The 27,668-nt window shown below is 45.6% G+C and overlaps 1 protein-coding gene across 1 annotated transcript; it reads left to right on the forward strand.

The window, feature by feature from the left end:
• Positions 1-4,980: 4,980 nt before the first annotated feature.
• On the forward strand, positions 4,981-26,621 carry Arpc1a (actin related protein 2/3 complex subunit 1A). The gene is made up of 10 exons (XM_038345650.1): positions 4,981-5,113; positions 10,563-10,656; positions 11,235-11,339; positions 14,940-15,162; positions 16,095-16,202; positions 19,113-19,325; positions 22,619-22,694; positions 22,866-23,059; positions 25,024-25,114; positions 26,238-26,621. Exons 2-10 carry the CDS (start codon positions 10,593-10,595, stop codon positions 26,274-26,276), a joined length of 1,113 nt encoding a protein of 370 aa, XP_038201578.1. The 5' UTR covers positions 4,981-5,113; positions 10,563-10,592; the 3' UTR covers positions 26,277-26,621.
• The last annotated feature ends 1,047 nt before the right edge of the window (positions 26,622-27,668 follow it).

The raw sequence follows: 27,668 nt of genomic DNA on the forward strand, positions 1-27,668 counted from the left end.
CATGTACTCTACCACTGAACTACATCTTTGAACTTTGGCAATCTTCCTGCCTCAGGACTATAGGCATGAGCTATTAGGTTCAGTTACTCTAATACAATTCGAGTAGGCAATCTGTTTATTTTAGCATACTGGTTTAAATAGCAATCTAATTTATGTTACTCACAGAAACAACCAGAATAATATTTGACCAAATATCTAAACACCCTGTAATCTAGTCAGGTTGACACATAAAATATCTATCTGTGGCAAAATAAGAAACACCACCTGAATATGCCCGGTCTGTTCTTAGAAGTTAAATAGTGGTAGACTTGTTGACACTCAGATGAAGACACTTGGGAGAGATACAGATAGAAGTCAGGGTTCTCTAGAGTCACAGAACTTATGGGATAAATCTCTATCTATCTATCTATCTATCTATCTATCTATCTATCTATCTATCATCTATCTAGCTATCTATCTATCTATCTATCTATCACCTATCTATCTATCTATCTATCTATCTCTGTATCTACGTCTATATATATATATATGTATATATATATATATATGGGAATTTATTGGAATGGCATATAGGCTGCCATCCAATAATGGCTAGTTATGAATGGAAAGTCCAAGAATCTAGTAGCTGCTCAGTCCCACGAGGCTGGGTGTCTCAGCTAGTCTCCTGGGATCCCAAAGGAGAAATGGATGTTCTGAGGAGGCAAAGGCAAGCAGGTGAAGAACAAACTCATCCTTCTTTTATTGTCCTTATATAGGCTTCCAGGAGAGGGTGTGGCCCAGATTAAAGCTGTGTCTTACAGCCTTATGATACAGATCAAAGGCATGTTGTCTTCCAGCCTCATCATCCGGGTCACAAGTGTGCCCTCCATTTCTGGATCATAGTTCATTCCAGTTATGGGCAAGTTGATAACCAAGAACAGCCAGCACAGAAACCATCTCACAATAGTTTGACTTCTGATTTTTTTAATTTTATGATGGGGTAAAATGATACAAATTTATTAGAAACCAGGCTTCAGTTTCTGAATTTTGAAATTCCCAAAGTGAGCAATATGGATTTGAGTCTTTTCGTGTGACACTGGCCAGGGCAGGGAGCTGCAGCTTCCAATCGGCCATGGAATCACAAAGGAAAGCCGATGATACTGTGTAGAATCCTGCCCTGCTAAACTATCAAAGTCGATAGTTAGAAGTTATGATGGTTAGTTATTGTTGGCTTACTAACTCAAGTCACTTAAGAAGAGAGCCTTGGTGGAGGAATTGTCTAGAACAGATTGGCTTGCAGATATGTACATGTAGGATCGTCTTGATTATCAAGTGATATAGGAAGACCTGGCCCCTTAAGGGCAGCACTATTCCCTACACAGGGGATCCTGAGCAGTTTGAGAGGGAAGCAAGCAAAAGATTCAGACATCTATTTTTGCTCTGCTTTTGACTATGATGTTGTGAGTTCTTACCTTGACCTCCCAGAATAATGGACTGTAGGTGTAAGTCAAAAGACCCCATTTTCTCCTAGTGCTTTTGGTTAGGGTGGGGTTTTTTGTTTGTTTTGTTTTGGGATTTTTTGGTTTTTGAGACAGGGTCTCTCTGTGTAACTTTGGAGCCTGTCCTGGAACTCTGTAGGCCAGACTGGCCTTGAACTCATAGAGATTCATCTGCCTCTGCCTCCTAAATGCTGGAATTAAAGGCCTGCATCACCACTGCCCAGTTGGTCAGTGTGTTTTATCACAGAAACAAATATGAAGCTAGCATTCTGTATTTCTGTTTTTTGAAGAATTTAGTTAGTTAGTTAGTTTTTGTTTATAGTAGAAGGGGCATGGTGACTGCCCGTGGAGACCAGAAGAGGGTGACATATCACCTAGAGCTGGAATTATAGGTGTTTTAAAGCTGTCTGACATGGGTGTTGGGAACTAAACTCGGGTACTCTAGTGGCATTATTTAGGCTAACACGCTAAAGAGTGACTCAAAACGATGGAGTTGAATCTGATTGCGGTGGTGAACACCTTTAATCCCAGCATTTGGAGGACAGAAGCAGATGAATCTCTGCGAATTCCAGGCCAGCCTGGGATACATGGCAAGTTCCAAGACTAGCCAGGCATACATAGTGAAATCCCGTCTGCAAAAACAAACAAACCAAAATAAACAAACATGGAGTCAGGTGATCCACTACATGGCTCTTATTTACTGGTGTTGTGATGCTAGAATCACCTAGGAGACACATATCTGGGCATGTCTGATTGTGGTGGCTCCACCCCACAGCTGGGATCCTTCATTTCTTTGCTTCCCAGCCTGGATCAGATGAGGGGGCGCCTGCCTGTGACCAGTAGCCTACAGCTTCCTCTACCATACCTTCCCTGCAATAAAGGACAGCATCTCTTCAAACCACAAGCTAAAATAAACTCTTTCTTCCTTAAGGGATCTCTGTTGTGGATTTTATCGCAACACTAAAGGGAAAAATTGACGTGGATGCACACTTGTCATTTATCATAGACAGTATATTTTTATCTATCCAGACTACTCCAAAGAAGAAACCATCCTTTGTAAAGAGTTGGAGTCTCGATAAAGCACAGCTGAGTTTTGCCTTGTTTGCTTGTTTTCGGCTCTGGGTAGCAACTCTATACACCCATGAACTGGCTCACTTAACCTACAGATGCATACGGAATACTTGTTTTCCACGAATGCTGTTCTTCCTTCATCGGGTTGTCTCTTAGCAGAGACATTTAATTGACAGTTCTCTTCCTGCTCTGTCCTCTTGCTCCCCCATGACAGAACCTGAGCTATGGAATATTCCTTTACACTGTGTGAAGATGATCTCTGTGATTGGTTCAATAGAGCTGAATGGCCAATAGTTAGGTAGAAAGAAATCAGGCAGGACTTTTGGGGACAAAGAGGTGTTGGGGAAGAAGAAGGGAGGAGTCACCACCAGCCAGTTGCAGAGGAAGCAGGACATGCAGAAGGAGAGGTAAAAGCCACGAGCCACGCGGCAACATGTAAATGAACAGAAATCAATTACTTTAAGTTATAAGAGCTAGTTGGAAACAAGCCTAAGCTAAGGCCAAGCTTTCATAATTAATGAGAAGTCTCCATGTCATTATTTGGGAGCTGGCTGGTGGGACAGAGAAAGACTCGTTACAAATCTGTAATGAGTACAGATTAAAAATACGGACTTTAAGTCATGAGGGCTCTATGAACAACTGGACTATTTAACTGCAAATAATAAAGCACAGGTGTAAAATCGGAAGTTGTGCAAGATCACCTCTGTAGACAGTACCTTACAGTCAAGGACTTGTGAACTGAAATTCCCTGAAGTTCTGTCTACATTAAAGATCGTGCAGACTGCTTGACCTTGCTTGACTAAAACATGCAGTGAGAGATCAAAAGGTATAGATTCCAAGACCAAATTATCTCAGGGCATCTTAGGCTTTTTAGGAGTTCATTCACTAGGCTTTACCTCCCCTTTTCTCTCTTATTTAGTTTTTATTCATAAGCATAAATTTAACTCTGCCATCCAGTTAGACTTGGAGGGGAATGGGGAAAATACAGAACCCAAAGAACTTCAGCGAGAGCAGAGATTATAGGGTATTTTGAGCAAATGGGGGGTTTGCTCTCCTGAATTCCTGAAGGAATGATCTGGTGGGTAAGATGCCCCCAAAATCAAAAGAATTAGAGTTGCCCACAGTTGGAAATGGCAATCTACTAAAAAAACATAATGTAACTGGTTTCAAGGTGGAACATGCATTTAGGATAATGAATCTGAGAATTGCTGGGCAATGCTCACATACTTGATTCAGAATAAACTATTTCCTTATGTCTTTTAAGGCAGTGTTTACTGTCCACTGGGGCAAATACAGAAACCACCACAAGAGGACAAGACAAGGGTTGGGATGTCCACCAGTAAGGGAACCTGGGTGTGGTTTGCCTCATAATTTCTACCAGGGCAGGGGCAGCAGTCTGACTGGATGTGGGGTTCAGGGTAGTTCTTTAGAAGTTGCATCTACACAGCAAACAGACTCTGGCCATATTGTCATTGTCCCTTCTTACCACATCAGTTTGCGTACAGGACAAGTGATCCTGATCCAGGAACAGTCAAGGAGACTCCCGGCTAAACATGAGACTTTCTACAAGAGGGTGCCTGGCAGAGGCAGCCCTCCTGGCAAAAAGTTCTGACCCAACCTCTGTGACAGGACACAGACCTAGCTGCAGAGGCTGCAGAGAGGAAACAGCTCAGCTAGAACAACTGTCCTGTTCTTGCCGAGGACCTGAGTTCAGGCCCCAGCATCAACTTCAGGCAGCATATAGTTCTAGCTCCAAAAGAATCTAATGTCATATATAGTTATATAAATATAGATGAATTGCTTGGGCTGGAGAGATGGCTCAGAGGTTAAGAGCACTAACTGTTCTTCCAGAGGTCCTGAGTTCAATTCCCAGCAACCACATGATGATTCATAACCATCTATATATAATGAGATCTCGTGACCTCTTCTAGTGTGCAGGCATACATGTTGTATATGTAATAAACAAACAAACATCTATAATAAGATCTGGTGACTTCTTCTGGTATGCAGGCATACATATTGTATAAGTAATAAAAGATAGACAGACAGACAGATAGCTCTTCAGACCCCACGAGGCCCGAGAGAACCTAATCCTCAGTAATTTACAACAAAAAGCACTCGGGAAGCTGTTAACAGTTCACACCTAGGCCATGGCTCACGGATAAATATGTGTATATGTATGTATGTATGTATGTATGTATGTGTGTATGTATGTATGATGTATGTGCATGTGTGTGTATGTATATATAATTTGTTTTATTCATCCTTAAAGAAAGGAGTAGGACTCCCACCCAGCTCCACAGGCACGCCCTAGCGCGGACACGCGCTGCCTCACCGAACCGACTGTAGCTATTCAGACACGGCCTCCCAACGCGCGCTGAGCTCTGCGCCTGCGCCCGCCACCTGCGCGTCGCGCTGCGCAGGCGTCCTGGCCACTTCCGGGATCTGTCAGCCGCTCCCTCTGGGCCTCCCTCCTCCGTCGGCGCTCGCCGGAGCCTGTTCGCGTCGACTGACCAGAGTCCGCGAATCGTCCGCTCCGGCCCTTCGGACCGCCCCGACCCCAGGTAAGGGGCCGCGGGGCTGAGCGCCTGGCCCGGGTCTCCTCCATTTCTCGCATCTTCTATGGGACGCGGGGGCGGCGGGCCCGGGGTGCTTAGGAGTGGGGTCTCGGGCTAAGGGGGCCGGGATCGCCGTTCTTCGTGGTGACCCCAGAGTCCCTGGTGCCCCCCCAACACACAGATCGAGCGTTTCTGAGCGCTTTCCAGCTGCCCTCCGTCTCGGATGAGGGAATAGACAGCTTGGCCTCCGACACCCCCACAGTACCATTTGCCTCCCTACTGTGAGCATTCACCACCATCTGTAAAATCGTTTTAGACGGGCCGACCTCCCCCATGACTTGTCACGAGTATCTGTTCATCTCTTCAATGTCTAGGATGTTGTCTACAGCAGCCTGTGATCCGTCAGTTATTGGGGGATCCTCCCCAACAAGGAAAAACCCATCTTTCCGAGTAACCTTAAGATTCTTCGGGTCCACCCCCACCTCCCGTCAAAGTTGCGCCCTTCTCAGCGTTCCTATTCATTGCATAAAGTCCTTTATGTAGGACAGCCAAAGTTCTCATTTGACTCTGTCACTTTGTCAGGTGGCCCTGGGAAGGTTGATTCTCAGTGCCTCGATTTCCCCAGCTGCAATAAGAAGATTCTTTGTCTACTTGGTTTTTATTGGGTTCAAAAGTAACTGCTCAAATAATAAGGAAAATAAATAATAGCCACTACTAATGCTTCTTAGACATTCTACGAATGCCTGCCTTCCTTGCCTTTCCTCTCTCTTTCCTCGTACTTGAAGGCTAGGATTTATTTGTTTCTGGCCTCATTCAAATACTCAACACTGTTGGGAACATGGTAGGTGCTTAATAAATTGTAGCTGAGGATCTCTGATTATAAAGTCATCTTTTGTCATGCTGTGGCTTGGGAGCCTCCTGTCTACGTGTTGCCCAATTTATTGAAATGGCCTAGTTTGCACCCTCTTTTATCAATTTTGTTTAATCTTCTTGTTTGTTTTTTGAGAGAGGGTTTCTCTGTGCAACAGCCCTGACTGTCCTGGAACTCACGCTGTAAACCAGGCTAGCCTTGAACTCACAGAGATCCGCCTGCCTCTGCCTCCTGAGTGCTGGGATTAAAGGCCTGTGCCACTACATCTGGCCAATTTTTTTTTAATCTTTTTGTTTCCATGTTGGCTTTAGGATTTCAGGTCTCAGCCGGCCGGTGGTGGCACATGCCTTTAATTCCAGCACTCAGGTGGCAGAGGCAGGTGGATCTCTGTGAGTTCAAGGCTAGCCTGGTCTACAGAGCGAGTTCCAGGATAGGCACCAAAACTACAGAGAAACCCTGCCTTGAAAAATCAAAAAAAAAAAGTATTTCAGGTCTCTAGAAGTTATCAGATTATCAGTTTAGGGTGTTTACCCTGTTAGAGGGAGTCTCGCTGGCTGGCTCCTACCGCAGAGTATCTGGGGGTCTTCTCCAGTTTATCTGCTGTGCCCCAATTGGGGGATCCTTTTGGAAATTACAAACTCCCATGGAGGATGAATGACAGTGTTTTGGTCTAAATATCTAGTGTTATGTCCAAACAGATTGGGTACAGGGAGTGCAGAATGATCTGCTGAAGCTGGAATTTGAAGTGAACTTGTCTGAGCATTGGTAGGGTGTGGTGACCTTGTCAGAGTACCTGGTGTTGCTGGGTTGGGTAACGTGAACGTTTAGAAACTAGATGAATCACGGACTTGAAATTGACCCATCCCTCAGTGCTAGACATGGACAACAGAAGCCTGGCTTTTGTTTGTTTCATTTTGTTTGAGACAGGGTCTTAGTCCTGCTTGTCCTGGAACTCACAGAGAGTCTTCTGCTCCTATGCCTCCTGAGTGCTGGGAAAACCCGTTAAGTTCATGTCCTCACCTGTAGTGCTCCCTTTTCTTTTCTTGAGCACCTGAAGTTTAGAGATTAGAATTATCAACATATGCATGGTTTATTTTACTTGGTACAAAATTCAGGCTTAAAATAGCCAAATGATTATAAAGGGGCTTTCTGGGACTACCAACCCCCAAATTGTGACATGGAGACTTACTATTAGGTTTGAATGGTCTACCTTTGTTTAGGCTTGTTCCACTAGCTCTTATTACTTAGTTCAACCTGTTTCTCTTCATCTACGTTTTGCCTCAGGGCTTTTTACCTTTCCTTCATTTTGTTTGCCTTTTTTGCTTATTCCGTGTCTGGCTGGCTGGTCTCTGAAGTCTCCTCTTTCTCCCTCGCTCTCTCTCCTCTTGAGCCTAAATTTCTCCTGCTACTTATTCTCTCTCTGCCTGCCAGCCCCACCTACTACTCTTATCCCTCTACTGCTTAGCTGTTATCTATTCAGGTTTTTATTAGACCAATCAGGTCCCTCAGGCAGGTAAGATGAAAGAAGAACACATCTTTACATAGTTAAACAAATGCAGCATAAGCAAATCTAACACATCTTTACGTAGTTAAAGGAATATTCCACAGCACACATGCGCGTGCACTTGTAGAGGCCAAAGAGGTGTCATATCCCTTGGAACTGGAGTTAAACAGAGATGTAAGCTGCCTGACGTGGATGCTGAAAACTTAACTTTTGTTCTCTGGAGGAGCAGCAAGTGAACACTTGTTTTGTTTTTGTGGCAGGGTTTCTCTGTATGCCCACTTTAGTTAAAGCTCTTGAACGCGAATTGTTGACCAGGCTGGCCTCGAATTCAGAGATCCTCCTGCCTCTGCCTCCCAAGTGCTGGGATTAAAGGTGTGCACTACTATCCAGGGAGCAGCAAGTGCTCCTAAATACTGAACTTTCTCTTTTCCCTGCCCCCACAAGATGTTATTTTGAGTTTAATATGTGACAAAATTAGAGTAAGCACATGAGATATCAGAAACAAGGAGAGACTGAATGAGGTGTGCATCTAGAAGTTTTTTTGTTTACTTGGGACACACACACACAATTTCTCTACAGACACTGCATTTCCGTGTATAAACCCAGACAGACAGACAGGCATACAGACACACATAATTTTAAAATGTGACAAACCCCTTTTTTAAAAAAGTAAGTTAATTTATTGAGATGAAAGTCAAATTAAGGACTGTGAGTTGCAATTTGCTTTCTAGAACATAAGAAAGGAAAAATGTAATAAATATTTTACTCTTTTCTCCTTTTTCCTTTAGTTTTTTTGAGACAGTCTCAGTAGCTTAGGCTGACCTTGTAGTTGCTGTATTGCTGTTAATTGAATTCCTGATCCTTTTGTCTCCACCTCCAGAGTGTTGGTTTTACAGATGGCACCACCACATCCAACAAAATATCTTCACTCTTGAGTAGAGTGTGTGAGGTGAAGATAGATAGCAGATGTTTTTTAGTTTTGACCTTTGGGTTCCTTGAGCAGAGTCTTCCAGCCACAGGTACTCATTTTTGCTGATCACGTTTACCTGTTGTTGCCTCACAACCTTCTGGTGTCCCTTCCATTCATTTTCTGCTGGTGTCAGAATTCCTATCTCACTGGACATGGTGGCACATGCCTGCAATCCTTCCAGCATTCAGGAAGCTAAGGCAAGGGGGTTGTTAATTGGAAGCCAGCCTGGTCTACATAGTGAGTTCCAGGACAGCCAAGGCTATGTAAGAAGAAGAAAGGCCATTTCATCACAAACAGGCGATCACTTTATCTCCTAACAGATAAGACTTGTTCTTACCTAAGGCAGTACCATTATCATAGCTAGGAAATTAAAATAATTTCATGCTGTTATATAATAATTGAGTTCAAATTCAAACTTGTTACACAACGCATGTCTTTTATGGTTATTTTTAAACATACGAATTATAATCAACTGTCATTTTATGAAATTTGATTTTCATAGCTCTTTTGAAAACTAGTACAGACTCTTCTTTCTGCCCCCCAAGTGCTGGGATTGCAGTTTTGCTGCCATACTGGCCATGTTGCCTTTTAAGATAACCCAGGCAAGTTGTTCTCTAGTGAGCATCTCTGGGAATGTTAATCTAGAGAGAGAAAGAGAGGCAGAGACAGAGTGTGTGAGTATGTATTTGTGTGTGTGTGTGCAATCTTGGGAATGTGCCAAGGCATGCCAGAAGTCAAAGGGCAGCCTTGGTTGTCAGTCCTCACCTTCCACCTTGTTTGCGACAGAGTCCTTTAGGGGAGTCTCCTGCCTCCACCTCCTATCTCCCTGTAGGGTCACTGGGACCACAGAGACATGAGCTTCTGTTTCCAGCTTTCCTGAGCATTGGGGATTGGAGCTCAGGTCGTCTGGCTTACACAGCAAGCGCTTCAACCACTGAGCATCTTCAGAGACTTCCGTCAGTTTTTACTTTGTTTCTCGGTGCTGTTTAGTGACCTTTCCCCTTATCTCTTATAAACTGAAAATGAGATCCAGGGCTCGATTAGATTTAGAGTAAATATGTTTGGCATATTTACTTCATAGTTTCATAGCTGGGTTGATGGTCTTCCAAAGTTTGTCTAGGATGGTCCTGTAACGTCTTGTTATACCAACTGACTTACTGACTGACTTTCTTTTATGGCAGTCTTACTCTGTAGCCCAGGCTATCCTGGAACTCACTATGTAGATCAGGCTGGCCTTGACCTTCCAGAGTTCCTCTTGCCCTGCTTTCTAAGTGCTCGGACTAAGGGTGTGTGCCACCACACTTGGTCAGATTTATTTTTATTTTAAAATTAATTGTATTGTATGTCTCTGGGGGTCTGTCCTTGGGAGTGCAGGTGCCTGTGGAGGTCAGAAGAGGGTATCAGATCCCCTGAAGCTGGAGTTACAGGTGGTTGTGAGCTGTTCATTGTGGGTACTGGGATTTGACTCTGGTCCTCTATAATAGCAATATGCATTCCTAACCACGGAGCCATCTCTTCAGCCCCCATTCTTCTTCCTTTCTTCTTCAGTGGAGTTTGCATCCAGAGCCTTCCACATTCTAGGCAAGCATTATGCCATGTAACTACATATAACCCCAGTCTTTTCTGTCTTGATTATCTGTTTTGTTCTTACAAGTATCCTGGTGTGGATGACAAATTAAAATCATTGTTTCAAGTTATGTGCTGGTCACGTTCCAGAAGGACTGTCGAATTAGATTGCTCTGCTCCCATTTGTAGTTCCAGGTTTGATCACTTGGTCAAGGTGACGACTACCAGATTTCTTTATTATGAAGGCATGCTTCCCTTGTAATTAGTAAGTGCCGTGTGGAGTGGTAGTTTGAGACTGATTATCCCACCCACTCTGTTCTAGTCTTTAACCTGTGATTTGAGAGTCCGTTGATGACCCTTGAGAATAAATTCTACACTGGCGGTTATGGGGCTGGTTCTAGTTATGGAATTAATGTTTGCATTGAGATTGACTCTAATGGGAGATCAGTATTGTAATGAGCCCCAAATAGTTTGGGTTCCTCTGACAACTTAAACACTTGTAGTATGACATTTTAAGTATCTTCTTTCCTGTTGCTTAATACAGCTTTCTGACTTTTGAAAACACTTAAGAATCATGTCTCTGCATCAGTTTCTGCTAGAGCCAATCACCTGTCATGCCTGGAACAGGGATCGTACCCGTAAGTGTACTTTCAATTTGCTGCTGCTTGTGTAGCGGAGGGAGGAGGGGAGTTGGGGTGTGTGGAGACCAGAGGTGGTGTGTCTTACCACCCTTTTTTTTTTTTTTAGACAGGGTCTATCAGTGAACTTGGAGCACTTCAGTTTGGCTAGGCTGGCCTGCCCGTGGCCACTGAGATCCAGGTGTTCTGTCTGTCCCACCACCCCACTGCAGTGCTGAAGTTGTAGACATATGCTGCTAGACCCAGATTTTACATGGATTTTGGGGATCAAACTCAGGTCCTCCTGCTTATATGGCAAGCACATACCATCTGAGCTATATCTGTAGCCCCTCATTTTGCTTCTGTGTGCATTTTGGTTGTGGTTGCTCAGGCCTGAAATCCCAACACTTGGAAAGCTGATGCAGGAGTTCAGGTCTTGCCTGGACTACTGAGTGAGACTCTGTGTATGAAATAAAGAAGAGACTGGGACCTAGCTCAGTAGTAGGTCCTTGCAGTTTTGATTCTCTGGATTCAAACTCCAGTGCTGCAATAATAACAACGGATGGCAAAGTGTTAACAGTTTGACTTTTTTTCCACAGAGATTGCCCTTAGCCCCAATAATCATGAAGTGCACATCTACAAGAAGAATGGGAGCCAGTGGACGAAAGCTCATGAGCTGAAGGAACATAATGGCCATATCACAGGTAATGCAGCTGCTGACTCAGTGTGCTGTTTCCAAATGAAGCCCTCTGCTGTGTAAGTAAAGACACATCAAGTTAAGCGGGCCTTCGCATTTCAAGCCCCAGAGTGACTGAGTTTTCTCTTTCCTTTCCTTCCTTTTTCTTTTTTTTTTTTTTTTTTTTTTTTGGTTTTTCGAGACAGGGTTTCCCTGTAGTTTCTAGAGCCTGTCCTGGAACTAGCTCTTGTAGACCAGGCTGGCCTTGAACTCAGAGATCCGCCTGCCTCTGCCTCCCGTGTGCTGGGATTAAAGGCGTGCGCCACCACTGCCCGGCTTCCTTCCTTTTTCTTTTCTTTTTTTTTCTTTTCTCTTTCTTTTTCCTCCTTTTCTCCCTTCCTTCCTCCCTCCCTACCTACCTACCTTTCATTTTTCTCAGGTTTTTTTTTAGACAGGTTCTCTATATGTAGTCCTGACTGTCTTGGAACTCATTTGTATAGAACAGGCTGGTCTTGAACCTACAGAGATTGGCCTGCCTCTGCCTCCTGAGTCCTGGAATTAAAGGCAGCTGGCTAAGTTGTTCTTTATAGAATATTTGAGGGGAAAAATAGTAACCTTAATTATACGCTTCTTGTGGCCCAAGTGGTACATAGCTCTCTGGTAGTGTAAGGAGAGCACCGAACCTGCTGTGCAGATGGGATGAGCCAGGAAAGCCAGGGCTAGACCCTATGAAGTGTGAGCATCAAGGAAAGTTGAGGTTAACTGTCTTTGCTGTGGGACACACCTTCCTTTGTATTGTTTTAGGAGCCAGAACAGCTTTCCAAAATACTGAGTGAGGCTGGTGAGATGCCTCGAGAGTAAAAGCATCTGTTGCCACAGGTTCACTCCTGAGTACCCGCTAGGAAGAGAACTAACTCCCACCAGTTGTCATCTGACCTCCACGTGTGTGCCATGACAGCACAAGCCCATATTCACACTATCTGAATAGATGTAATCAGAGTTGTTAAAATTGAAGCAGGAGTTGATGTAGCAAACACCCATGTCAGATTACCTCCCACGATGGTTAACAGATTCTCCTGTGTGAGGAAATGTCTTTGCTTCTGTACCAGAACACTTAAAAGAGATACAAGAATAAGGAAAGAGGTGAATTCCTCTTGTGTGTGGTCTTTTCTGCTTCCCAAAAGACCATCTGTGACTTGTTCTGACATCATCCAGATGTGTTCTACATGTGTGTGCTCATCAGGGCATGTCTTCAGTGCTGCAGCATGAAACTGTCCTGCAGCCACTGAACCATTCATTACCTATAGATTGTTCCAATATTTGTCTTTCTTTCTGAGAGGCGTAGCACTTGGGAGATGGAGGCAGGAAGACAAGGTCATCCTTAGATATATAAGGAAGTTTGAGGCCAGCCTGGGCTACATAAGACTGTCTTTTTTTTTTTTTCTTTTTTTTGGGGGGGTTTTTCGAGACAGGGTTTCTCTGCAGCTTTAGAGCCTGCCCTGGAACTCGCTCTTGTAGACCAGGCTGGTCTCGAACTCACAGAGATCCTCCTGCCTCTGCCTCCCGAGTGCTGGGATTAAAGGCGTGCACCACCACCGCCTGGCCATAAGACTGTCTTATACTCATTAGCTTAAAGTTATTCTTTCCCAGATCAGCAAAACAAACAACAACAAAAAAACAACTTAGCATGTTTTTACCTTCTGTATCCTTGGAAGTTGTTGGCATTAGGGCTAGAGAGACAGCTCAGTAGGTAAAAGTGCCTGCCACAAAAATGTGAGAGTTTGAATCCTCAAAAGCCAGGTGTGGGAAGTGGGCTAGACAGGCAGATCCCCAACTAGCTAGCCAGTCTAGCTGAAACAGTGAGAGGTCCTATTTCAAAAAAAATAGAGGAAGAACAGTAGAGGAGGATGCCCAAAGTTGACCTCTGGCTTCCATGCACATGCATAAACACAGGTGTCCAGCATCCCCATCGTGCTTCTTGACCATGCTTCCTGCTCTGCTGGGTGATTAGTATGTGATGCTCCTGAGCATTGGAGCTTCACGTGTCATCAAAGTCGGCACTGTTGCCGTGCTCTCCATGACAATGTTTCTAGTAGAGTTGGCCTCTTGAGGTTCCGTTACCAATGGCTTTATGCTTAACGAATAAGGACACTCAGTTTGAATTTTAGCATTAGGAAATATTTTTAAATGAGAAAAGACAAAGATGAAAGGACCCTTTCCACCTTCCTCTCAAATTTTTTGAAATATTCTTTTCTCCCTATGTCTTTTGAGGTCCTTTGAACTTGGACCCATTTTCTGACAGCATCTTTTAGATCTGAAAAACTTGGAAAAGTCTAAATATACCTCTAACAAACTCCAGGATTAACTGTTTTCTCAGCCAGGCGGTGGTGGCGCATGCCTTTATACCAGCACTTGAGAGGCAGAGGCAGGAGGATCTCTGTGAGTTCGAGGCCAGCCTGGTCTACAAGAGCGAGTTCCAGGGCAGGCAACAAAGTGACACTGAGAAATCCTGTCTCGAAAAACCAAAAAAGGAAAAAAAAAACAGTGTTCTCTCGGGCTGTAAATATTCAGGGTGGGGGTGGGGAGACCTGACATTCTAGAAAAGGCTGTCAGCACTTCATAGAACAGAGTGTAGCATATGGCAGCATTCTGGCATGTTCTCTGAGTTTATTCCTCAGGGTTAACAACTTGATCACCACTCTTTTTTGTTTGTTTTTGTTTTTGTTTTGCACAGGGTCTCACACCCTAGATGGTCAGGAACTCTTAAGAGATCTGCCTGTCTCTGCCTTCTGTGTGCTGGAATTAAAATCTTGTGCCACCACACCTGGATGCTCAGCTACTTAAAAACATTTTTATGGACTAAGAAGACTCAGTGGATAAAGTGTGGGTCCTCAGAACCCACAGAATGCTGGGCAGGCTGCTGCCCATAATCCTAACTCTGAAGGAAAGAGTCGGGCTTGCCAGAACAAGCTAGGTAGTTAGACCATCAGGAACTGACCACCTATGAGTTTAGTAAGATCCTGTCTCGATAAATAAAGGTGGAGAATGTTCAAGATGACTACTTCAGGCCTCCACAGGCACATGGAACGTGTCCAAAGACATATGCAAAAACAAAGCAAACCCAAAACTATTTTATTATAGAAATCTTTTTTATCAGTTTTTAATTAATTTTTTTAAATTTATGTCCCAACAACAGTTTCTCCTCCCTTCTTTCCTCCTGTTCTCTCCCTGCTTATTATAGAAATCTAAAGTGATTTAAAAAGAGAAGTGGCTAGGCATGGTGGCATCTATAGTCCAACTCTAGGAGGCAGAGGCAGAAGGGTCAGGAGTTTAAAAGTATCCTCAGCTTCATAGTGAGTTCAAGGCCAGTCTTGGCTTCTTGACACCCTGTCCCAAAAGAAACACAAAAATCCCCAGTTCTGTTCTAGCTGGCTTTGTAAGGATCCCGAGTCCTCCCGGACACCTGGGAGGGAAACAGCCTTGGTTTTCTGTGAGATGATAGCTATAGATGGAGAGACATGGGAGGAAACCAACAAGCCAATGTTACCCCATATCCAGTTCTCACTGCCAATAGTCCAGTCCCTTGTCATTAGCCAGGTGCAGCAAGTGACCTGTGCCTCACTTGCAGGTATTGACTGGGCTCCTAAGAGCGACCGCATCGTCACCTGTGGGGCAGACCGGAACGCCTACGTCTGGAGTCAGAAAGATGGCATCTGGAAGCCTACCCTGGTGATCCTGAGGATTAACCGTGCAGCCACTTTTGTGAAGTGGTCCCCACTCGAGAATAAGTTTGCTGTGGGGAGTGGGGCCCGGCTCATCTCTGTTTGTTACTTTGAGTCTGAAAATGACTGGTGAGCAATGTTGCGCCCTCTCTTTCCTCTCTGTATAGTCCATGCTTGGATGGCTGTGCTCTTGGGACTTGTTAAGGCTCTATGCTTCGCTGCAGTGGCCCCTCTCTGGCTGGAAAGTGGTTTCTCCCTTTGAATTCCCCCTCCCAGAATAAATGCTGTTCTTCCTATGCACACGACTTAGTTCCCACATCTTTTCTTTTAATCTTCCTTTTTCCTCTCTTCTCCTTCCTTTCCCTTTTCACTTCCCTACTTCCTTTCTTCTGTTACTTCCTCCCTCCTTCATTCCCTCCTTCAGTTTCTTCATTTCCATTCTTCCCATTCCTGCCCCCAACTTTTTTAAATAGCAAATTTAATTATACAGGAAACGTTTCCCCCTGGCTGAGCTTCGACCACAGTAACTGTTTAATGTTGTGTTCCTTGAGAGATTGTCCCTTATGTAGGTAAATAGACCGTACTGCCATCTCAGATGAGGTCTTTAAAATATGCTGTGTATTCTGTGACGTTTCATCAGGCCACGTGTGGTGCACACACCTGGATCCTAGCATTCAGGAATTTGAGATCAGTCTGAGCTATGTAGCAAGTTCAAGGTCAGTCTGAACTTCATGTGGGAAGCTCTTGTCTAACAAAGAGCAAGCATGTGGACCACCCTTCATCAGGAGAAGCTGTGTATTGTAGGTAGCCCATAAAAAAGGACTCAGGTATACATCAAAGGACATCAGAGAAATCATTAGAACATTGAAAATAATTGGACTTAAAGAACTTATTCCAATAAATGTAGCTAACATTTCTTGTGGATTCCAGAATTTAAGCTATATTTATAAATGTATATGGAGTTTAGCTGTTTGATTTGAATTGGGTTTATTGGGTGGCTTGGAAAATGTTACCATTTTTGTTTGTGAGGACAATGTAAACTAGTTTTTCTCTTTTCTTAGGTGGGTGAGCAAGCACATTAAGAAGCCAATTCGCTCCACAGTCCTCAGCTTGGACTGGCATCCCAACAACGTTTTGCTGGCTGCAGGCTCATGTGACTTCAAGTGCAGGTGGGGATAAGTGAACACTGAGACTTGAGCTGCCCATTGTTCAGCTTTGACAAGTGTCCATGGGGTTCCTTTCTTTCCAAGGCTCTATAATAGCACTGTGAGGGACTCCATTATGAAGGGAACTTGTGGGCTGGAAAAGGAGCTGGGGGTTGGGGGTATGGCTCAGCAGGTAGAGTGCTTGTGTAGCTTACACAAAACTCTGAGTCCCATCCCCCAGCACTGTGTAAGTCAGACATGATGCTGCATGCCTGTAACCCCAGCAGTCTGGGTGTTGTAGAGGCAGGGAGATCAGAAGTTCATGGTCATCTTTAGCTACATAGTAAGATTGAGGCCAGCCTAGGCTGTATGAGACCCCATCTCAAGAAAGAAAGGGAAGGTGGGATGGAGGAAAGCAAGCAGGTGAGCTAGTGAACTGATGCATAGTGATTAAAAGAACAATAGCAGAGGCAATGATGGATGTGGCCCTGGGGTAAGCAGGGGCTGCAGCAGGTCAGCTGCTCTTTAGGCAGACTCTTGTCAGTAGTTCCAAGTGCAGGAGTGACCCGTGCTGTGTCCATCTGTCTGTCTTTCTCTTTCAGCCTGTCTTTCTCAGTTTTATATTTTAAATAGATTTATTTTATTTATCTGTATACATATGTGTCCGTGTGTCTGGTAAAAGCCAAAAGAGGATGAAAGATTCCACAGGACCTAGAGTTATAGGTAGTTGTGAGTCCCTGATACAGGTGCTGGGAACCCAGCTCCAGTCTTCTTCAAGAACAGCAGGTGCTCTTCACCACTGGGCCATTTCTCCAGTCCCATTTCTTGTCTTGTTTTAAAAGATTTATTTATTTAGTAAGTATAGTGTTCTATCTGCATGTAGGCATTCAGGCCAGAAGAGGGCACCAGACCTCATTACAGATGGTTGTCAGTCACCATACAGTTGCTGGGAATTGAACTCAGGACCTTTGGAAGAGCAGCCAGTGCTCTTAACTGCTGAGCCATCTCTGCAGCCCTTATTCCTCAGTTTTTGATGGGACAAGAAGTTTGAAACATGGACTTATGTAGCCTATGTTGCTCTGGAGCTCATCATCCTTATTTGCCTTCCCCTTGTGCTGAATTACCAGCTGCACCTTCATGCCTGCCATCTGGTCCATCTTTCTTGACTGCAGTTTCAAATCCCCCCCACCCTTTTTTTTTTTTTTTTTTTTTTTTGGTTTATTGAGACAAGTAGCTCTGACTGTCCTAGAATTCACTTCATAAACCAGGCTGGCCTCAAACTCACAGAGATCCACCTGCCTCTGCCTTCCGAGACTAAAGGTGTGAGCCACCACCACCCAGCCAGTTCCTCATTTTGTATCCCAGACCACAGACTACAGACTACAAAGTGACCTGAGATTAACCAAATGTTCTGAATCATGAACATTGTGCTGCCGAGCTGTTACTGCACAGGCCTTTCCAGTTACAGTGTTTGTCATTAGCCTATAGCTAGGGGGATGGAATTGCTTTTTAAAAGTTGTTCTTTGCCAGGCAGTGGTGGCGCACACCTTTAATCCCAGCAGAGGCAGGCAGATCTCTGTTAATTCAAGGCCAGCCTAGTCTACAGAGCAGGTTCCAGGACAGCCAGTGCTGTTACACAGAGAAACCCTATCTTGGAAAAAAAAAAAAAAAAAAAAAAAAAAAAGATTATCAGGGGACTTTTTCCTTAGCGAAAAGAAAAAAGCAAATAATTACTGTTTTGTGTTGACTCCTGGGTGGCAAAGTTGAGACACACCCATGTTCAGTACCTATGTGAAAAATTTCTAGAAAACTTGGCCAGAGATTTATATTTTAAAATAGTAGGGTTTAATTACAAAACAAATCAGAAAATGGGGCTGGTGTGAATCAGTAGTAGAGTGCTTACCTAGAATCCCTCAGTGGGGAACTTGGAGGTGTGGCTCAGTGGTAGAGCACCTGCCTAAAATCCTCCAGTGAGGGACTGGGGTGTGGTTCAGTTGTAGAGCCCTAACCTAGAATCCCCCAGTGAGGGGCTGGGGTGTGGTTCAGTGGTACAGCACCAGCCTCAGCACACACTCCAAGAGGCCCATAGTCAGTGGCAGGAGAGGAAGCTGCTGCTATCCTAAACAAGCCAGATATCAACTCACTTAAAGACAGATGAAAGAGTTGGTAAACTGAGCAGGGCACGTCTTTAATATCAGTACTCAGGAAGCAGAGGCAGGAGGATCTCTTCGAGTTCAAGGTCAGTCAGAACTATGTAGTAAGACTATGTCTTCCAAAAAGGGGAAGGGGAGCAGGGAGCCAGGGAGATGACCAATCAGTGAAGCGCTTGCTGAACAAGTATGAGAACGTTAAGTTCTGATCCTCATCACCCACATAAAAAGCTGGGTATGGCAGCATGCATCTGTAACCCAGGCACTGAGCAGGGTAGAAACAGATCCTGGAGGCTCAGTCTAGCTGAAACAGAAAACACCCAGTTCAGTGAGAGACTTTGACTCAAAAAATAAGGTGAGTGCTTTGCTGTGAGTACAGTCTGACATGGAGTGACAGCAGTACCTCCTCACTGTGGCTATCAGCCCCTCAACCCTTCTGTGTCTGGAGTCACTTGTGGGTCTGAGCTTACCCATTGTACCTTGTTCGCTTTCAGGCCAACCCCTCTGTCTGCATTGCCTCCAGTAGCTGCCAATGGCCCTTTATTTCTTTTTTTAAAATCAATTTATTATGTATACAGTGTTCTGCCAGAATGTTTGTCTGCATGCCAGAAGAAGGCACCAGATCTCATTACAGATGGTTGTGAGCCACCACGTGGTTACTGGGAATTGAACTCGGGACCTCTGGAAGAGCAACCAGTACTCTTAACCTCTGAGCCATCTCTCCAGCTCCATATCCACACATTTTCATTTGCTTTTTCTTTATTTCCTATGTTTTGAACAACAGAGTGTTTTCTGCCTACATCAAAGAGGTGGATGAGAAGCCAGCCAGCACTCCCTGGGGCAGCAAGATGCCTTTTGGTCAGCTGATGTCTGAATTTGGTGGCAGTGGCACTGGCGGCTGGGTGCATGGGGTCAGCTTCTCTGCCAGTGGGAGCCGCTTGGCCTGGGTCAGCCATGACAGCACTGTGTCCGTTGCTGATGCCTCAAAAAGTGTGCAGTGAGTATTTGCCTTGCAGGTGGAAGGTGGGACATTCCGTGAAAGCTCTCAGCAGCACACTGAGGCTGCTTTCCTAGTATCTTTTGAGCACCCCAACAGCTGTAGCTGCCTTTAAAATTATAGGCAGGTGTTAAATACCTGTTGGGAGACTTTAAGGAGTTGGGACTTCCTTCCAGGAACACTTCTTGGTAGAAGTACTGGTAGTGTCTCTTTGAAGACCCTCCTGGTGTGCTGTTAACAAGGGTGCCTTTGGAGTAGCCAGGTTATTCTGTGTCTTGTGAGCCTTTCCTGGGGGAGGTGTGAACAAGTACCTCCTCACCAGAGGCAGTGTGCATACAACAACCAAAGGACGATCCTACTGAGGTCCAACCTCCCAGGCAGTGAGCTTCCTGGGCTTAGGCACAGAGCGTGGGCGACTCCAAAGCAGATACAACACTCAGCAGTCTCATCTGCTAGGGATGACTTGTCCATAGAAGCATAGATGGGATTCCCTCACTTTATCTAGCCCTCCACACTCAATACACTCTAGCCTCTCCCTAGACTACCTGCAGTTAGGGCAGAATTGCATACAGCTAGCCAAGAGGCACAGGATAGAGCAGCTGGGACCCCAGGTGAGGGTCCAGTAACTCTGCCCCCTCCTATTAGGCAGTGCCAACAGGCTTGACTTTGAGAGTCTCTGGAAAATAGTCACAGATTCTCTGATGAAGGTGAAGGCTGTTAGGCTTGGAGGACAGCACTAATAAGTCTGTGAGTGTTTCCTAATGTCAGTGTTACCTACCAACCTTAAGGGAAATCCCAGTGAGGTATGGTGGCACATACTTAAAGCACTCAGGAGGTAGAGGCAGGAGGATGAGTGCAAGGCAGCCTGGGTTACGTGTTGAGACCCTTTCTCAGCAAACGACTGAGTCTGTTGAACCTGCGTGGTATGCACACACCTTCAATTCCTGTCCCTTACACCACCCAAAAAATAGAAAGGTGATCCAATCTTATTCCACACGGTTGGAGAACAATGCTGCCTTCATGCTATTTGGGAAGTCTGCTGGAAGAACCCGAATTGCAATGACTCATTCGTGAGGGAGTCACCCTCTCAGCCTTGAAGCACTATCAGATATGGGAGTAAAAGTTTGCTCAGTAGCAGAGGAGGAAGCCTGGAGATTCCTCTTAGGAATCCATTCCTTGCTGTGAGCCCTTCCCCATGGTAGCTGAGGAAAGTTCATTGTGACGGTCTCCAGACTGGCCACTCTGTCATGAGGGGAGGCACAAAACATGACATTACAGGGGTGACATTTTCTCTCCTAAGCTGAATTACTATAGGAATTCTTTTGTGAAAGATCACCCTTGTTAAAAATACTGTTTGGAATTCACTAAGTATCCTGGACTGGTGTCAAGCTTATGATCCTCCTGCCTTGACCTCCCAAATAAATGTAGTTTGTTTGTTTTTAATATATATTTATTATGTATACAGTGTTCTGTCTGCATGTATGCCTGCAGGCCAGAAGAGGGCGCCAGATCTCATTACAGATGGTTGTGAGCTGTGGCTGCTGGGAATTGAACTCAGAACCTCTGGAAGAACAGTCAGTGCTCTTACCGTCTGAGCCATCTCTCCAGCCCTAAATGTAGTTTTATAAGCCAGGCATGGTGGTATTAGCCTTGAATTCCAGCATTCGGGAAGCTGAGGCAGGAGGGTCATGAGTTTGAGGCCAGCCAGGGCTATATAGTAAGACCCTCAAAACACCAAACATGTGAAACTGGGGAGGTGGCTCAGTGGGTAAAGGTGACTGATGACCTGGATTTGGTCCCTGGAGTCCATCCACTTCATGGAGGAAGAGACTGACTACCACAAGTTGTCATATCACTGCACACATTCTATGATGCGCATGTACTCAAATACGCATACATATGTGCATTCACATTTAGTCTTTTTACTTTGAGTGGTATTTAATGGCAGTACTGGTTCTGCATTGGCTGTTGAAGCACTTAAGGCTCTCAGCACTTGTTACTGTTGCATGTCTTCTCTGCACTCATTCTCACTAGTAGGCTGCCTGTTTCAGCTCTGTCCACTCTACCCCTCCCCTTCTCTAGCGTAAATATGCCACAGCTTGAGCTTCTGATAATGTGTTAGTCCTTTAATTCTGTAGCTGCTTGATTAAGGGGCCTCCTGAGACACAAGCAGTTAGCTGTTTCTATGGGGTATGTGGATGTGTTCTGGGACAGAGTTTCAGAGCCAGGCTGTCCTCAAGCTCACTATGGCATTTAGACTGGGCTGTCACCCCAGGTCCACCTGCATCTGCCTCCCAAATGCTAGTATTATAGGTGTGTACCAACTGCCTTTCCAAAATGCATTCTGTAGTCTGCGGAGGTGACTCAGTGGGTAAGAGCCATCTTACAAGGACCTGAGTTTAAATTACCAGCACCCATGTAAAAGTCAGGTATGACCATGTGCATGTGCCCACAGCATTGAGGGCAGAGACAGACAGCCCCTGGGAATTTGCTGGCCAGCCTGTAAACCACACCATTAAGCTTCTGTTTCAGTGAGAGATTCTTCCTGAGGGTTTCAGACAGAAGAAGAGTGACAGAGCAGGACATCCCGTGTCCTGCCCTGGCCGCCACATGTTCCAGCTTTCACGTTCACAGTAAGAACATTTATCACTAGGTGTTTTTCTGCCACAGCTAGTTAATGCACATTCATACATGTTTGTACACACACACACACACACACACGGCTGTTGAGTGTTTGTTGGCTAAGATGAAGAGTCATCTTATAGTGGTGGCTCTCACAGGGCATAGCTGCCAGCAAGGGTCTCTGTGGTGCCAGCACCAGACTGCACTCACCAGCAGGAATGACGGCGAGAGCTGTGGCGAGTAAGAAAGGAAAAGCCATTGTAGGCAGAGGCAATGGCAGAGGTCAAGGTTTGAGGACTTCAAACCTTGGATGGACAAGGCAGAAAGGATGGACTCCTTGGGGGCCATGAATAACAACGCCTTAGCAACGGGCAGGGCAAAGGCTAGAGAGCCAGTCCTTGACTTTTATCTGATTGATTGATAGAGAGCTAGGGGTCAAACCAGGGCCTTGCATGTGTTATATTCCCAGTCTCAAGGCCTCAGTTTCTGAAGGTCACTTTGGGATCACCTCATGCTTAAGATTCCTGCAAGGAGAGGTCAGGGGGCACTTTTTAGAGAAGTGTTGGCTGGTACAGCAGAAGCCACCGTGAGAATGGGGTCTTTGTTGTCCTCTGTCTGTGAAGAAGCCATGGGCTGTGGTTCCCCAGTGTAACAAGTGTTCTTGTGTTCAGGGTTTCTACTCTGAAAACGGAGTTCCTGCCGCTGCTGAGTGTGTCGTTCGTCTCAGAGAACAGTGTTGTGGCCGCTGTAAGTATCTGTTGTCCTTGCAGTGTGCCACGTGCATCTCCAAGCCAGGAATAATGCATGCTCTGTGACAGACACAGAGCACACCCCTTCAGAGAAACGGTGGCTGGGAGCACTCTGCTGGGGTTGGCAGGTGGGCAGGGGCTCTCTGGACTGACTGTCCTTCCATTTCAGGGCCACGACTGCTGCCCGATGCTATTTAACTATGACGACCGTGGCTGTTTGACCTTTGTGTCCAAGCTAGACGTCCCAAAACAGAGCATCCAGCGCAACATGTCTGCCATGGAACGCTTCCGCAACATGGACAAGAGAGCCACAACTGAGGACCGCAACACAGCCTTGGAGACGCTGCACCAGAACAGCATCACGTAGGTGTCTCCAGCTGCCTGGAGCCAGGGACCTGGGCTTCTGTAAAGAAGTGGCTGGCCAAGGTGCCCACTCCTTGTCATTTCATTACAGAAGCCCTCTGTGCTGCAGGCCCCAGCTCCCTGAAGGAATGAGGGCAGTGCTAAGCTTGTGCCTCACACCTAAGGGCTTATTGTAACAGAGAAGAGTTGGCCGGACGTGGTGACCCAGGCCTTTAATCCCTTCATTAGGAGGCAGAGGCAGGTGTCAATCTGTGAATTCAAGACCAGCCTGGTCTACGTAGCCTACATAGTGAGTTTCAGGCCAGCCAAGACTGCATGGTGAAACCCTGTCTCAGCAACAAAAAGTGAGCTGCCACCACCTCATCATTGTGCCTTCAAGATGCCGTTAGCACCAGGCATGCAGAAGGAGGAATGTGACCCCTATCAGAGAAGGCCTGGCTGGCTAGTAATCTCCCAATGTGTGTGGGAGGTAGGTTCATGCTGGGCATGGTGGCACAGGCCTGTAGTCCCAATGCCTGGGAGGCTGAGCCAAGAGTGCCAACAAGATGGCTCAGTGGATAAAGGTGCTTGCTGCCAAGCCTGACAGATTGAGTATGCTCCCAGAGCCTACATGGCGAAAGGAGAGCACGGACTCCCAGAAGTTTTCCTCTGCCATCCATGCACACAGGCAGTTAGCTGAAGAAATAGTAACGTGTGTAAAGCCATCCCCAGCTCCCAGGCTAAACACATAGTACTTTACTGTAGCGTACTGTGTCCTTAGAGGGCAGACTCTTGTCTGGACATTTGAGACGGGAGAGAAGCTGCATCTTGGAAGGTTTCCACATGATTAGCTCACGCAAGTTGTTTCCCTTATCTGCTGGGCTCTGCTGGAATCTGGAGGAGTGACTGCCTGCTGCTGGCATTGTGATGAATCAATTTATTTATGTATTCTTTGGTGTTTTGGACTTGGGATTGCACTCAGGACCTAAGACTTGCTAGGCAAGCACTCCACCACCAAGGAACAGCACCTGCCCTTATAAAGACAGATTTAAAATGCAAGGAAGGCATTGGGCCTTGGGCCCTAGCTGTCCTGGCAGGTTGATTTGAAAGGGCTTGTTGGAGACCAGTTGGCTTCAGTCCTGCTCTGGTCACACCTGTACCTGAAAAATCAAAACAGTTCCTTACATCTGCATCACTACTTAGTCCCTGCCCTGTTGTACCCATTACATGCTGTGAGGCCACTGTGTCTCCTTCTGGTCTTGTCTTTCCCTGACGTTCAGTAACAAAATTACCTCCACACACACACACACACACACACACAACCTATATAGCACTTTGGCTGGCCTGGAGCTTGCTTTGTATAACAGGCTGGTCTGTAATTTACATATCTGATGACCTCTGTCTTTTGAGTGCTAGGATTAAAGGCATGTGCCAACATGTCGTCCCTTCTCTCCCCCTCCCTCCCCCCCCCCCCCCCCCCCCCGTTTTTGACATAGGATTTCATGTAGCTTAGGTTGGTCTCAGACTTACTAAATAGGCTGGGGTAGGGGGTTGGGGGAATAGGTGGGTAGAGGATTGCTGTGTTACTGAGGATGACCTTAAACTTATCTTCTACCTCTACCTTCCAAGTGCTGGGGTACATAGGCATAGGCACGTACCAACATACATTAACATACAGTTGATGTAATGGTGATCCAACCAGGACCTCTGCCAACTGAGCCACATCTCAAGCTAGTGAGGGCCCTCACCCTCTCCCGTTTTGAGACAGGGTCTTGCTTTGTTACCTTGATGAGTCTTGAATTTGAGCCCAGCTATCTTTGGGATATTTTCTGACTCTAACTGTTATGGCCCAAGGCCGATGGACATGTTACTATTTGAGAGTAAAAAGTGAGTTCATTTCCTTTAGTGGACCTTACAGTAAGTGAAGAGGGTTGGGCTCGCTCCCACACAGACCTCACAGTCTCTTGATTTTGCTTTTCTTTTAGTCAGGTGTCTATTTATGAGGTGGACAAGCAAGACTGTCGAAAATTTTGCACTACTGGCATCGATGGAGCCATGACAATTTGGGATTTCAAGGTATTTCTTCTTGTTACTGGTTTATGCAGCATTGGGAATGGAACCCAGGGCCTCACACTTGTTAGGAGAGCTCTCTTCTACTGGACTACCCTAGCCCTTGATTTCCAAGTGTTTCTACTCTACATGATTGTTCTCAAACTCTTCCTAAAAGAAAGATTTCTTCCTTCAGTGTATAGCAGCCCCAGATCTTTAAGCATGAAGGGGACCACCATTCCCAGTGGGTGTTGATGTCTCCTAAATAGTATTTGATTTTGAGAAAACTTGAATGCTGTTGTTGAGACGGGCCCTGTGCTGGCCGCCAGCCTACATTTCTATGTGTAGACAGATTTTCATAGTTTACAGAAATTTATTTAATAAATACAACTGGCATGGAGCTTATTCCTATAATACCTACACTTGGGAAGCTTAGGTAGAAGGATTGTTTTGAATTTGATGCCAGTCTGTGCTAGAGAATAAAACCTTGCTCCTCCAGCCCCCAAATAATGCAGTGAGCTGAGAAGATGGAACACACACACACACACACACAACCACACACACCATGTATGGTAGTGCAAGAATAGTATAGGGGTCTAGAGTGATGGCTCAGCAATTAAGACCTCTTGCTTAGAACTCAGGGTTCATTTCCCAGCACCCACATGGCAGTTCACAACCAAATGTAACTCTAGTTCTAGCATCCAGTGCCCTCTTCTGACCTCCACAGACACCAGGCACACATGTGACAAACATACATGCATTCAGGCAAACATTATACACATAAACATACACAAGTGAATCTTTAAAGAAAAGTACGTAGTGATGCACATTTTTAATCCCAGCACTCAGGAGTCAGAAGCAGGTGGATCTCTGTGAATTTGAATTCAGCTTAGCCTGGTCTACAGAGTGAGTTCAGAACAGCCAGTGCTGCACAGAGAAACCTGTATCAAAGTGGGGGGGGGGTGATGGTGTGAGCCCATGAGCTTATTGGGAACAGAGATGTCCTCTGGCCTGGAGCCAAGGTCTGGAGAGTGCAGGGTGAGGAAGGTCAGCTTGTGTACCTACCAGGGAGGGGTGCAGCAGTGTGGCACCTCAGGAAATGGGCAGCAAATCCTCAGGACTGACCAATAAATGTTCTGCTTTTCTCAAGACCCTGGAGTCTTCCATCCAGGGCCTCCGGATAATGTGAAGCTGAGTGAGCCTCTGCCATCCAGCACGAGGAACAGACGGGGCTGCGCACACTCTGCCGTTGGCATGCTGGTGAGGACCGCCGGCCCATGGAAACACTGTCAAAACTATCAAGCAACTAGCGTGTGTTCGTGTGGACGTTGTGGGTGAAGTGTGGGTTTAAAGACAGCAGGGGTTTCTTTTTGTTTTTTCTTATCTTTTCATTTTGTTTTGATTTTGCTATCTCATTCCATTTTTGACCAAAGCTTCTCTTTAAGTAGTTTATTATGGAAGATTGTCACACTAACTTAAAGGGTAAGGGAAGTGTGTATTGTCTGCTAAAAAATTAAAAACCCAAGTGTGCAAATGTGTTTTGATTTGTTTTTTTTTTTCCCCTTCATACTATTTGTGGTGTTAGCAGTGGAACAGATCCATCTTCATTAGGTTAGTTCGTTTTTAGGGTCAGGCCCTAGACCTCAAGTCCCTAAACTGCACTGTCCTCTACAACGTTCAACCAGGGAGAAGAGTTATTGAGCCAGACATATAGTGCACATCTATAATCCCACCACTCTGAGGGCTGAGACAGGAGGATTGCAAGTTCAAGACACAAAAACAAACACTGTATCATGTCTCACAGGGGCTAGGGTTGTCTGTTCTGGAAACACAGCATTCCTTCTGCAAATCGGTGCCCAGGACCATGTACTGGATAGCTGAGGAGCCATGGAGCATCCCTCCTCCTCTGCTGGGCAGAGCCAGTTAGAGGCTGCTCTGGAGACTGTGGCTTAGCCAGGCTCTTTCCTGTGCTCCACCCATGAGCAGAGAAAAGGGGGCCGCTGCCATCTTGGCTTAGAGATCCCTATGTCCAGCCTGAGCTATTTCCATCCTAACTCGGTATCACATTTGATGGGGCAAGACTAAGGATCATTCTAGATGCAAATCTAAATGAGTGGCAGGATCACTTGTGGGGTGGAGGCAGGAAAATTGCCATAAATTTGAGACTGCTCTGGTCTACATAGGTCTGGGCTAGCCAAGACTACATATATGTCTCCCAACACCAAAATCAGTGAATGACTCTGGAGCAGCATAGTGTGTGACCATCTCTTCATTCCACTGCATAGGGCAAGCCAGATAGGCAATTAGACAAGTGTCTCGTGTAGCCCAGGCTGGCCTGGGACTCCCAAGAATAACCTTGAAGGACTGTGGTTTACACCTCCAGAGTTGTAAGGTTTGCTCTGTGGTGCTGAGGATGGAATCTAAAACCCTGTGTGCACCAGGCCAGCACTCTTCCAACTGGGCCACGGCCCCAGGCCTCTGGGTGGCAGTTTGTCTCTATTGGGGACTAGATAGCAAGGGTCTAAGAATGTTAAGAAATTTGAAAGAGGGCTGGAGAGATGGCTCAGAGGTTAAGAGCATT

Source organism: Arvicola amphibius, chromosome 10 (genome assembly GCF_903992535.2).
Source record: "Arvicola amphibius chromosome 10, mArvAmp1.2, whole genome shotgun sequence".
Lineage (NCBI taxonomy): Eukaryota > Metazoa > Chordata > Mammalia > Rodentia > Cricetidae > Arvicola > Arvicola amphibius.